At 47.7% G+C, this 13,177-nt stretch overlaps 1 protein-coding gene across 1 annotated transcript; it reads left to right on the top strand.

The window, feature by feature from the left end:
- The first annotated feature begins 473 nt into the window (after positions 1–473).
- On the top strand, positions 474–5,160 carry RPS5 (ribosomal protein S5). The gene is made up of 6 exons (XM_035106931.3): positions 474–514; positions 1,969–2,074; positions 2,192–2,401; positions 3,756–3,884; positions 4,130–4,228; positions 5,037–5,160. The coding sequence occupies exons 2-6, from the start codon at positions 1,970–1,972 to the stop codon at positions 5,103–5,105; spliced, it is 612 nt and encodes a 203-aa protein (XP_034962822.1). The 5' UTR covers positions 474–514; position 1,969; the 3' UTR covers positions 5,106–5,160.
- The last annotated feature ends 8,017 nt before the right edge of the window (positions 5,161–13,177 follow it).

Here is a 13,177-nt window from a genome sequence, read left to right as displayed (position 1 = left end):
ACTTCGAAACCCAGCCTTCGCCGACTGCCGCGGGGATAAGCTGCGCTTCTGTTAAAATTAACAGTACGCACGCGCCATCTCCCGAAACAACGCGATAAAACGCGACGGAGAGACAAAAAAAGGTTTAACTTGTAAAATCTCTATACCTATATTCAGAGGTGCCAAAAATAAATAAATCGACAACTGAATATCGGAAGCGTTACAAAACGTCGAAAGACGTGGTGGGGTGGGGGCGAAATATAAGAAAAACAAGATAAATTTCCTCAGCAACCGCTTCTTCAGCATCCAGGCTGCCATTTTGAATCGGAAGTAGAGGGTGGTTACAGACGCGCGTGCGCGGAACAAACCACGCGAGAACTTCGTTCGCCGAGAGAGAGTGAGAACGTAGCCGCGCATGCGTGTGGCGCGCCGGAAGCCGGTAGCCCGTGCATAAGGTTCTGGGTAACCCCGCGCCTGGCCCTTTTTTGCCTCTGCGAGCGAGCGAAACGCGGGGAGGAGAGCGAAGCGCCTCCATGTGAGTTTCTACGGAGGGGGAAAAGGGGGTGGAAACCGGAGGCTTATTGGGGGGCAGTGAGGGGGTAAGACTATCAACCAGCGTGAAGGCCAGAAAAAGGCCTCCTGAGGGGCCGGGAAGGAGGGAGGCGCAGAGAAATCGAGGGCGGCGGTAAAGCCACTGTACGGGGAGGCCCCGCTTCAGATCCCGCCTGACTGCTGAGCTGGCCACGTGGCTGCTCGTCATCCCTCTGTGCTACTCCGCAGGGTTGTTGTGAAGAAGGGAGACGGAGGACCATTTGCGCCTCCCTCCCTCGGCTCCTGGAGGCGGGAGTGGGGGGAACGGCGGGATGCGGGGGGGGAATGTGATGAGTTTTATTTTAGCAATAGTCGTTTTAAGAAGCGAGCTTGGCTTTCTCCCCACCTGGCCTTGGTTAGCTGATTGCTTCATTGCCGTGGGTTGGACCAAATGACCCTTTTTTGGGGGGGGGTCCCTTCCAACCCTACAATTGTGTGATACACTTCAGCCAGGCTTTCAAGTCGTATTTAGCCCCACCAATTTTATATGAGGCCCATTTCAAGAGCCCTCTCTTTCTTTCACCACTTCACAAAAGGGAAAAGTTAGGTCCGAATTTGCAGATCTGCTCCCCACTTTTGCTTAAGAAAGATGTAAGGGACCAAGCCTGCAGTCATACACTTTTGACACTTTGTGCAAAGATAGCATTTCATTTCTTTTTATTTGTTGCACAAGTCAGCTTGTGTTGTCTCATTTGCATTATCGCAAGGGTTTAGGGTGCCAGATCTTCACATTCAGAAGGAGGATGCAAAACAGTGCCCTAACTTTCTAGACAAGAATACAGCAACATTACAGGTAGCTAAGATGATGGCCTCTGTATATTGTTTAACTGCAGCTCCCATCAGCCCCAACCAGCATGGCTAGTGGTCAGGAATGATGGGAGCTGAAGTTTATCAACATACGATGGGCACCATGTTGGCCAATTTTGATGTATTCATTTATTGTGGAAACGAATCGAGTGGTGGATCTGATAGTGAGCAAGGTAACCCAGATTTGAATGAATTAGCATATGGTATTTTGAGTTCTGTACAGTACATGGCACAAACAGATAGGGAATCTGTATTCAGTGTCTGGGTGCATATGATAAACAGTCAATGAATTGTATATGGGCTGTATTAAAGATGTTGAATGCGGGATGTAGGTCACATATTGATACCTATCCAAACCTGTGCAATAATCTTGCAGCTTGCTTTGTGTCTTCACAAGATTTGATGTCCTGTGTACCAGTAAAGGGTGACAGCTCATACCTTTCATGTGCATAAAGGTACTTGAGCCTGCTATAAAAAAAAAATCCCTTTTGTGTGGCAGCCATTACAGGTTCAGTTTGCATATTCTATCGGAGCCATTGAAGGGTAGATCAGGCCAATTCAGGACCTAATAGCTATTTATTCCACCTCTAGAATGACTGACTGGGAGACAGCCCCTGCTGTGGCAGAGACCCCTGATATCAAGCTGTTTGGGAAATGGAGCACAGATGATGTGCAGATCAGTGACATCTCCTTGCAGGTATGGAACAAGGTTGTAAACAAACTGGGCAGAGCTCCAGGACAGCGTTGTCTTCCGGTTGAGAATGAGCTTGCACCCATGCTTGTTCCCTAATACTTTTTCCTTATGCTTCTTTAGGATTACATTGCAGTGAAGGAGAAATATGCCAAGTATTTGCCACACAGTGCTGGGCGCTATGCTGCCAAGCGCTTCCGCAAAGCCCAGTGTCCTATCGTTGAGCGCCTCACTAACTCGATGATGATGCATGGACGCAACAATGGCAAGAAGCTCATGACTGTGCGCATCATCAAGCATGCCTTCGAGATCATCCATCTGCTCACAGGAGAGGTGAGTTGGACATGGAGCAAGAAAAGCTGTCTGTGGAAGCTGACATATTGTGAGATGGGCTTTTGATCCTAGAGGCTAGAGGGAGAGGAGATGGATAAACGCCCACCAGAAAGAAATATCTGGTGTGACTTGAGGCCTAGCTATGCACATTGAAGATTAGTTGACTAAGAAATGTGTTTTAGTCATCTAAAGAGCAAGTGAATGTTCTTTCTACTCACTAGCAGTGTATTTTGGGAAGAATAGTTCAGTGTGTGTTGATTCAGAAGGCAAGCAATAGAAAAATCTAAGTTCCTTCCCAACTCATCAGACACAAATTGTGTTGACTGCTGTGGCCCCTTACACACTTCCCATAATTTTCAGTGTGATGCAAAGTACTGTGTTTCTCAGAATATGTTTGGGTATTGGTCGAGGTAAAGGTTTTTAATCCATTCCCTAAGGTCCAATGAGATACATGGATTGCTAAATATGTATGTTACAATCTTATTTCCCCACTTGACAGATTAAAAACTATCGGATCAAATTGGTTCTGACAAACATCCACTTGAGAGTTCTTAAAGTACTCATAAATGAAATTGTGGGTTTCCTAATACAAATAAGTGATTTGTTCCTAAAATCAATCTCCATTCTTGCAAGGTTTCCAGAACTACCATAGTACTACTTGGTTTGTGTTGGGTTTTTAGCAGGTGTTAAGCAGTTAGCATTTTCACAAGTGTTTTAATTGTATTATTAGACAGCTCTAGTGAAGGTTTCCACTGCCAAGCCTTCTGGATATGTTGGGGTGAAAATTCAGCTCCCCCAAAGTACAGAATTGCATAGGTTTGCATTTACTGGGCTATCCTGATTTGCTATGCATTTGGGTTTCCTATATTATTAGTAATACTCTTATATACTAAGAGCATTTATGTGAATTAACTTTTGGCCAGGTCTCCCTTTCACTTGGGATGAAATTTGCAGGTTTTGTGGATGGGCTTACATGATTCTTCTCAGTTCCTTAAGTATATATTACCTTTTTTGTTTAGCCTTGGGTTTTTTGTTTTTAGTTTGGAGGAATTGTTTCTCTCATTGGAAGGATTGTACCAGTGGTAACTGTAGAATAGTTCATAGACCAATTTTATTGTCTAGTAAGATGGGAGGCCTTGTCACTGACTTCCTGTAAGTCATTTCTGGTATATGAACCTAGAATATTTTTTGCTAATCTTCACTTGTGTGGGCTGTGTCCGTTATACAGAAGGGGAAAGTGAGTCTGAAGAGGTGTGTCTTATGTAAGTCATGATATTGGCTGTGGTTAGAAGCTGTACGTTACTCCGTGGAGTAGGCTGTATTTGCAGCTTTAACCTGCTTTCTATTTTTACAGAACCCCCTTCAAGTCCTGGTGAATGCCATCATCAACAGTGGCCCTCGTGAAGACTCTACCCGTATTGGTCGAGCTGGCACAGTGAGGAGACAAGCTGTTGATGTATCGCCTTTGCGTCGTGTCAATCAGGTATGCGATTGTCCTGTAAGAGCTGTTTGACCGTGGAATGAACTCCCTTGGGAGGTGGTTTTTAAGCAGAGGTTGGATGGACAGCTGTCGGGGTGCTTTAGTTGAGATTCCTGCATTTCAGGGGGTTGGACTGGTTGATCCTCAGGGTCGCTTCCAACTCTACAATTCTATGATTAAGGAAGAGCAGGTTGGTATTTTCTCAGCTTGACTCTGCATGCCAATGTTGTCTCTGTCTCCCCCTGCAGGCTATCTGGTTGCTCTGCACTGGGGCTCGTGAAGCTGCCTTCCGCAACATAAAGACCATAGCTGAGTGCCTAGCAGATGAGCTGATCAATGCAGCTAAGGTGAGGATCAACTAAGAGCAAGTTCCTTCAGTGGGGTTTAAGTAGCTTCCTGACATTGGAACATTCTAAGCTTTTTTACTGTTATTCTAGTGTGTGGCTAATTATTTTCCTGTTTTGGAAGCAGTTTAACTGCTTCTTAATTTTGAAAACATATTTTTCTAGTAGTGTCGTGTTCTTGTGTTTTTAAGTTTTATGCAAGAGCAGCGCTTTCCTGAAAGGCGGTGTAGGAATAAGTAAATTGTTGTCACTAGGAAATCAGCAGCAGAGTTTTCAAAGCCAGATGCAGGATGGTAAATAGGGCTCTCATTATAACCCCAGGAGTGAATTGGTTTGGGGCGATAGTTGTCCTAAACTGCAAAATATACAATTGCAGCACTCCTTGAAGTTTTTAGCTGTAAGTTGCCTAAGAGATGCCTTGTGCAGCGGTAGGGACAGTTCCTGAAACGGAGGCATTGTCACAGCAGCCCACAGTTGCTGGATGTCCAGCTGTTAACAGCATTCTCAGTCAACATAATCCCTGTTGTAAGATGGTTGCTTGACATGCAACCTGGTATTTGGCCCAAAAATCTTAATGGTGTTGTGGGATTGAAATCATAATCTTAAATAGCTGTAAAGGTATCCATGATGTGTGTACACCAGTTGCTGCAACTATTCTGTAGCAACTCCTTCAGCTGTTCATTGGAAGGTTGACTGTGTGAAGGTGTATGTGACTGGAATCGCCACCTATTGGGAAGACATTATTTGAGCAAATTGCTTCAGGCTTCTTGTGTGTGTATGTTTGTGTCTCATGGTTGCTTCCCATTTCTAGGGTTCCTCCAACTCTTATGCCATCAAGAAGAAGGACGAGTTGGAGCGTGTAGCCAAGTCCAACCGTTAAAGAACTGCTGCTGCTGCTGGATATCCAAAGCAAATAAATTCTCATTTTCACACTGTTTTGTTTCTCTTCCTTTCTTCTGAAGCATGTGGAGCTATGCCCAAAAAGAGAATCTGAGGAAAGCGACAGCAGTAGACTGTCAGTTGCTTGAAATCACAAGTGGGGAGACTTGCTGTCACACTCAAGTCCTGCTTGTGGTCTCTCTACAGGCACCTGATTGGCTACTCTGAGAGTATGCTGGACAACATGGACCCATGATCAGATCTAGTTTGGCTATTGTGTTCTTAAATAAATTAACAGCAACAACCAATCCAGAACCACAGCGAAAACAACTGAAACTGTTAAAGCTAGCATAAACTGCACCCAGCGGGAACTTGGTGCAGGAAGTAAAGCACTCCTAGATTGTGATTAAAAGCCTGGGAAAGAAAAAGAAGCTCTCCTTATCATTTGCCCTGAAATAATATAGCACAGGCACCAGGTGAGCCTCTGGTGGGGCTACCACTGAAAAGGTCCTCTCCCTAGCAACTGCCTAAGTTACTCTGGATATCTGCTGCAAGCCACCTAGATACCTACTTAGTTAGACCCCCAATATGTGTTTTGCCCACTTCTGTTCTAAAGGAATGTGGAAGGGTTGCTGTTCCCTGGAGCTCTCTGTCATTTTCATGTCTGCAGGAGCAGAAGAGTTAGGTTACCTTGTTTGTTTTACCCTCAGTCAGGGATAAGTTAGTACTGTACAGCTCAGACCTTTGTGCTTAAAAATGGTCATTTGGAATGTCATCCTTTGCTGCAAGACATCCAGTCTGGACATTTTTCATTTCCAGTTTATCTAGGAAGGCTGCATTCAGCTACTTGTGTTCATGATCTGCACAAGTCAAAGGTTTCACAGGTCAGTCCTGCTTGCAAACCACACAAATCTTGGGTTTTGAATTGCATCCGAACAAACTTATCTCCTTTCTGTAAAACCTGGCCTTGCACTAAGCAAAATACAACAGGGTTATTTGTTTAGAAAGGGAATTCCAAATATGCATGTGTCTATTGATGCTGGGTGTGCATCCTTCATCCACCAAGTGCAATAAAAAAATTCCATGCCAAGCAGAGTTTCACTTCCCCAAAGAATTTTTCATTCCACTTCCTGTGTTTACAGAAGTGACTTTGGCATGCTAAAAGTTGGGAAAGGGCTGTAACTTAGTGGTTCCAACACCACCTTTGTATCCGGAGGCCAGGTTTAATCTTTTCTTATATTTGCAGCTCCAAGATGAGAGATTGTATTGCAATTTGGTGCACGTAATATAAGATGTGGAATTTATCAAATGCCAGGTGGTTAAAGGTAAAGGGACGCCTGACCGTTAGTTCCAGTCGTGACCGACTCAGGTAGCGGCGCTCATCTCGCGTTTACCTTCCCGCTGTATTTATCTATTTGCACTTTGACGTGCTTTTGAACTGCTAGGTTGGCAGGAGCTGGGACCGAGCAACGGGAGCTCACCCCGTTGCGGTGATTCGAACTGAGGACCTTCTGATTGGCAATCCCTAGGCTCTGATTTAACCCACAGCGCCACCTGCGTCCAGCTAGAACAGGGGTCCCCAAACTACAGCCCGGGGGCCGGATGTGGCCCAATTGGCCTCCCAATCCGGCCCGCGACGACCCCCGCTGCTCGCCGGCCGCCGCCCGCTCTTACGGCGCGCAGCGCGGCGGCGCTCTTCCAGGTCGGGAAAAAGCGCCGAAAAACCTTTGTGTGCATGCGTATGGGCCTCTCCCGACCCAGAAGAGGTCATTTCTGGTGCACTTCCGGGTCGGGGGAGGCCCATACGCATGCGCACAAACGATTTCCGGCGCTTTTTCCGACCTGGAAGCGTGCAATCGGCGCGGTGGGAACCGGCCCAAAGCCCGGTAAGTGGGGACCCCTGAGCTAGAAGTTTAACAGGTGTCTAAATTGGAGGCTCCCTTTGAGCTTGAGGCCCTGGGCTGAAGGGCTTTCCACATCCCCCTCCAATCAGCCTCGACTTCTGTACATGATCCATTAGCTAACATGGATCATGGTTACAGGTCCGTGAAGATATCAAAGGTTTGACTGTACGTCCTTGCCCTCTGTCATTTCAGATAATGGATGAGGAAACACTTTGTCTCCCATTATCCCTGAGCATTGGCCATATGGGCTGGAGATGATAAAAGTTAATTGAATGGCATCTGGAGAGCTGCAGGTTCACATAGGGGGAAATCGCCAAACAACTTTTTGAAAGGGGTTTGCTGAAAACAAAGGATTCAGGGGTGAATCCAGTGTCCGCGTACAGTGGTACCTCGACGCAAAACGGACGCTTCGACAACCGAAGGATTCGACTTACGAAGAGCGCTGCGGAACGGATCACCTTCGTAAGTCGAGGTACCACTGTAAATTAACTGGCACCACCTGCTCTGCAAAATGTGCGTCCTCGTGATGGCAAGCAGATCAGTGTTCCCCAGTTGTCCCTACTAAGATCCTGTGGGGCAGGTCCTCCCTGTCTGGCTGCATGTCCGTCACCCAACGCCACCTGAAGCAAGTCACAACCACATACCAGGCCACTGGGTTTACCCCCAGGGGTAGTGGCTTCCTGTTGGTCAAAAATGCCCTTGGAATGACGTGGGACAGATCTTCCGGTTTGGTCCTGTCTCACCAGCATGTACGTTCCGCGTTCCAGGACAGGTCCTTGAGGTGGTTCCCTTAAGGGCAGGTTGGCAGAAGTGACTTGACTTTCAGGAGGATGCAACCCATCCGGATGCGCTCCTATGGAAGCCCTGTTGCAATAACGCAAGGCAACTCATACGCAGGTCCTGCTTAGAAGCATAGAATTGTAGAGTTGGAAGGGACGCTTCGGCCCTCCAGATGTTTTGGACTACAATTCCCATCTTCCCCAACCACTGGTCCTGTTAGCTAGGGATCATGGGAGTTGTAGGCCAAAACATCTGGAGGCCCGCAGTTTGGGGATGCCTGATCTAGTCCAACCCCCTGCAATGCAGGAATATCTCTTGTGAATGAAGAGATAGTGGTGGGGAATCTGGTCTTCTGAGATTGTGCCAAGACTATGCCCATCAGTTCCCAGCAAGCATAGCCAATGGCCAGGGATGATGGGAGGAGTAGTTCTGCAACATCAAAGGCCAAGATTTCAATTCCGTAACAATGAAATTATTATATGTTATTATTTATTAAATTTGTATACCGCCCTGTACCCGCAGGTCTCGGCAGTTCACAACATAAAAAGAAAATATGTAATAAAAACAACCCCCTCCTCAACACATTTTAAAAGGGCATTGGATTTAAAAACCTGCAGCAGAGATTTCCGTGTGCAACCGAGGACTGGTTTAAAACTGTTGCAGAAACAGCCCAAGGGTCGTGCAACACAAAACGCTTTTTATGATTCTTTTGCTAGCAGAAAATGCCCATTGCTTTTTGGAGCTCACCAAAAGATAATGCCAACAGGTGGCAGCCTTCCTTAGTCAATGAGATAAAGCAGCAGGAGCAGGAAAGTTGCCTTGCCGGTGATTTACAGAGTAACCACTTTGTGGCAACAGGTAGGTAGCCGTGTTGGTCTGGATCGAAGTAAAATAAAAAAATTCCTTCAGTAGCACCTTAAAGACCAACTAAGTTTTTATTTTGGTATGAGCTTTCTGAAGAAGTGTGCATGCACACGAAAGCTCATACCAAAATAAAAACTTAGTTGGTCTTTAAGGTGCTACTGAAGGAATTTTTTTATTTCACTTTGTGGCAGAGGCTTTTAATTTACTTTTTGTTGTGGTTGTATTCTGCAACATGTTCTAGGCCAGAGTTTCCCAAATGTGGGTCTCCAGCTGGTTTTGGACTACAACTCCCACCATCCTCAGCTAGTAGGGATGATGGGAATCGTAGCCTGAAAACAGCTGGGGGACCCAAGTTTGGGAAACGCTGGTTTAGACACATCGGGACATGGGAAGCTGCCTTGTATTGAGTCAAACTAGTGTTTCTCGACCTTTTTTGGGCCAAGGCACACTTGTTCCATGAAAAAAATCACGAGGCACACCACCATTAAAAAAGTTAAAAAATTTAACTCTGTGCCTATATTGACTATATATAAGGGTAGGAACAGAGATAACAATTGTGACTGGGGATGGTAGCCTTATTGTGGAATTATTATTGGTGCTGTTGAGTTGAGAGCTATAATCTTGCAATCACACACTTATCTATATTTTCACAGAGGGAGGCAGAGGGGAAGTGAAGGCAGTGAAAGTAAGGGGAGAGGGCAAAATAAGGTAGTGGGTGGGAGGGAGAAGGAAAGTTTTTCCTGGGGAGGGAGATATTGATGGGGAAGCGGAAGGGTTCTTCTGGTTTTGGCTTTTTGTTGCTTGTTTTCCTTTTTTCTTTATCTTTGTCCTGGGGGGGGTGTTGGTGTGGTGGCCGTTGGGGGGGGGGTCGGGGGTTTCCCTCTGGGGGGGAGAGGTTCCCTACCCTCTCACCTGGGTTGGGGGGTGGCGAGGGGCCCTCTCCTCCCTGTCTTTCCCTTTTCCCTTTCTTCTCTTCCCTACTCCTCCTTGGGGGTGGTTGTTTCGGCGGCAGCAACGGCGCCAGCGGAATCGGGGCGTCCCTTGGCTCACGGTGCCCCGGTTCTCCACGTGGCTCCCCGATGCGGTGATTCCTCACCTGGGGGGGGCTCCCTCCTTTTCCTCTTCTCCTGGGGCGGCTGGGGTGGCAACGGCTGCGGCGACGAGGCAGGGCCGCCGCGTGGTGGGAGGTCCCGGGCTTCGGAGCTCTTCCCGGCCGCAGGCCGGGCGCCTTTGGGTTAGGTCCGGCGGGCTCGCTGGGGGGCTTTAGCGGCTCCCCGCTTGATCCGCCGGGCGATTCCGACGCCCACGCGGCTGCTGCGGAGTCCGCGGCCGCCACGGAGTCCGCAGCCCGGCGAGTGTTCTCGGGCCTTGAGGCCCAGGGGTCCGTCGATCCTCCGGCCGCGCGCCATCTTGCCTCGCCGGAAGCCCGTCAGTGTTGTATATTGGCGGCCGCCAGGCACGTGACAATGCAAATCGCCCTTCTCGTCGCCGCACGTCGCGGCACACCAGCCAGCGTCTCGCGGCACACTACCTTTCGCTGCTTTGTGAAAACGGGAATTTTGGAAGGTGCAGTTGTTGTGCCCAGGGGTGGTGGTGGTAGGTGGGGTGGAGAAAAGCACGAATCTGCACACACTCCTTCTACACTTTGAGGAAGAGGAACCTGTGTCCCTCCATGTTTTGTTGGACTGACTCCAACTCATATCAGGTCAGGGATGCTGCGAGATGTAAGACCAGCGCTCTATCGCCCTTCCTCTGCCCTGCACTCTTAAAGATCCAGGGGTGCAGTTTTTCACTTGTCGCGTCGTTCTTTCACTAGATAGCATGGAGCAGTTTTTGCCAACGGCGCACCCTCCCAACATTTTGGGCTACAAAGCCCCACATGCGCTGGCTTTGGGGAGTTGTAGTCCAACTTGGGGACACCCGGTTGGCAAAGATTGGCGTAGAGCAGGGGTGGCCAACTTCCAAGAGACTGCAATCTACTCACAGAGTTAAAAACTGGCAGTGATCTACCCCCCTTTTGGGGGTTCACATAAAAGTTGTTGAGCTTCTTTAGGGGGGAGGAAAGCGACATTGAGCTTTTTTTTAAGGAAGGAAAGCCCTGTTTTTGGTGGTTCAGGTCATTTTAGGGGTGTAGGGCAAAGATGTTGAGTTATTTTTAGGGGAGCCAAAGTTTTTAAGCTTTGGGGGGGAGCCACTAGAATCATAGAATCATAGAGTTGGAAGAGACCACAAGGGTCATCCAGTCCAACCCCCTGCCAAGCAGGAAACACCATCAAAGCATTCTTGACATATGCCTGTCAAGCCTCTGCTTAAAGACCTCCAAAGAAGGAGACTCCACCACACTCCTTGGTAGCAAATTCCACTGCCGAACAGCTCTTACTGTCACTAATCTTCTGATGATCTACCACAGACGTCCAGTGATCTACCGGTAGATCACGATCTACCTGTTGGACATGCCTGGTGTAGAGGATCAAACAGGTTTCTCATGCACAGCACAAGGTGGCCAATGTGAAGGGGGGGGCTCCTCTTCAGTGTTGAGGTCCCCCCCTTCAAGGTTCTCTTCTGAGTTTTTTTCCAGTCCTGGCAAGGGCAAAACACAGATCCGGTTCTGTCGGCTGTGGGAGTTGTGGGCTGGTTAGGCAAGTCAGACTTGAACAGGGACCAGGCAAGTCTTCAGGAACCTCAACCGTCTTGTGTTGTGCTGTTGGGGCAGATGTCGGGTGTCACCCCTCCTTCTGAGAATGGGCAGGAGGCAACGAAGAGGTCTAGCTTCAGGTGACAGTCCAAGTGTTGTTGTTTTTTTGGCAGGGGGGGGGGTGTATTCTAGTAGCAAACCTGGGAGCCTGTCAGCTTCAAAGTGTGTGTAGAAGTACAGTACAGTGGTGCCTTGCGTTACAGATGCTTCAGGTTTCAGACTCCGCTAGCCCAGAAATAGTACCTCGGGTTAAGAACTTTGGTTCAGCATGAGAACAGAAATTGTGTGGTGGTGGTACGGTGGCAACGGGAGGCCCCATTAGCTAAAGTGGTACCTCAGGTTAAGAACAGTTTCAGGTTACGAACGGACCTCCAGGACGAATTAAGTTCGTAACCCGAGGTACCACTGTATATAAAATTTTGTAAATCAAACCTCCTTTGATAGGTCTCCTTTGAGCTTCTATCCTTAAATAATACAGGTGGCAGTTGTGCCCATAAAGAGAAAGAGAGAGAGGTTATTTGTTTCTTTCTTTACTATTAATTTTCCACCCCACCCTTCCTCTCAAAGAAGCCCAGGGAAACACATAACTAAGCAGCAAAACAATATAATGAGAACTACAGCACATTCATCCCTCAAAGGATTCTGGGTACTGTCGTCTCAGAGAGTTATCATTCCCAACCACCCTTAACAACCTGCAGGGCCCAGAATTCTTTGAGGGAAAGAGCGAGCTTCGGATGTGCTTTAAAGATACAGCCAAAGTTCTCTATCAGAGTAAATAGACCATTGTAAAGACTAGACCCAAGTTAATTAACTTCAGCAGGTCTCCCCTGAGCATGACCAAAGTTAGAGGAAACCCACAATAAACAAAAACATGCAAAATACCGAGAAAATGAGAACGTCTAAAAAAGTGTGGAAACAGTCATTCACAGCTGGTAATGTCAAGGTTGCCGGGAACAGTATCTCACAGCCATGTGATGCCTGGGTGAATAGGAATGTTTTGAAATCCCCCTGAAGGTTAATCCTGAGGGGAAAAGATGGACCTCAACCCAGTTTGGGAATCCCCAAAGCATTGTGTATCGACTCCATGACCCTGCCCTTGGCTCCAGCCATGGACGATTCAACACAGTTCCTTATGAGGCAGCTGTGAAACGAAACAGCCTGCCAAAGACTCTTGCTGCTGGCTGGTTAGTGCCTGGCAGTAACTTCAAAGCTCTGGGCGCATAACCATTTCAGGCATCTTGGACACTGCTTCCAAACATGGAGAGTCACCACTGAAGAAGGCCCCGTCATGGATCAACGCTAACTGGGGCCCATGTGGGAGCTGTGGTTTGTTAAGGGTGCTATTTCCCTCCCAGAGCTACAATTCCCAGAATCCCCCATGAAGAGGGAATGGTTTTTAACCACTCTGGGAACTGCATATTACTTGACTGATATATTAAGACTTTTGAGACTTTGTTACAGTGGGACCTTGGGTTACAAACACTTCGGGTTACAGACTCCGCTAACCCAGAAATAGTACCTCGGGTTAAGAACTTTACCTCAGGATGAAAAACAGAAATCGTGTGGTAGTGGCGCGGTGGCAGCAGCGGGAGGGCCCCATTAGCTAAAGTGGTACCTCAGGTTAAGAATGGTTTCAGGTTAAGAACGGACCTCCAGAACGAATTAAGCTCGTAACCAGAGGTACCACTGTATTCTAGATCTAAGAACTTTGCCAGTGAATCTTATTTTTTAAATTATCTGAGGCAGGAGAGGACCACAGGACTGCCACGTGCAAACTGCTGCTTTTCTTGTGAGGTTTATTCTCCCCGTCTGCTCTCTCCTCCGCGCACA

The sequence above is a fragment of the Zootoca vivipara genome, chromosome 2 (assembly GCF_965207765.1).
Source record: "Zootoca vivipara chromosome 2, rZooViv2.hap1.1, whole genome shotgun sequence".
Classification (NCBI taxonomy): domain Eukaryota; kingdom Metazoa; phylum Chordata; class Lepidosauria; order Squamata; family Lacertidae; genus Zootoca; species Zootoca vivipara.
Note: the sequence above shows the minus strand (reverse complement) of the source record. Positions and strands in the feature narration are given on the sequence as shown.

Excerpts from the sequence above, each read along its gene's own strand:
- RPS5 (XM_035106931.3), top strand. The coding sequence starts at position 1,970 with ATGACTGACTGGGAGACAGCCCCTGCTGTGGCAGAGACCCCTGATATC. Across the intron at positions 3,885-4,129 it reads CTTTGCGTCGTGTCAATCAG|GCTATCTGGTTGCTCTGCAC; the intron begins GTATGCGATTGT and ends CTCCCCCTGCAG. Across the intron at positions 4,229-5,036 it reads AGCTGATCAATGCAGCTAAG|GGTTCCTCCAACTCTTATGC; the intron begins GTGAGGATCAAC and ends TCCCATTTCTAG.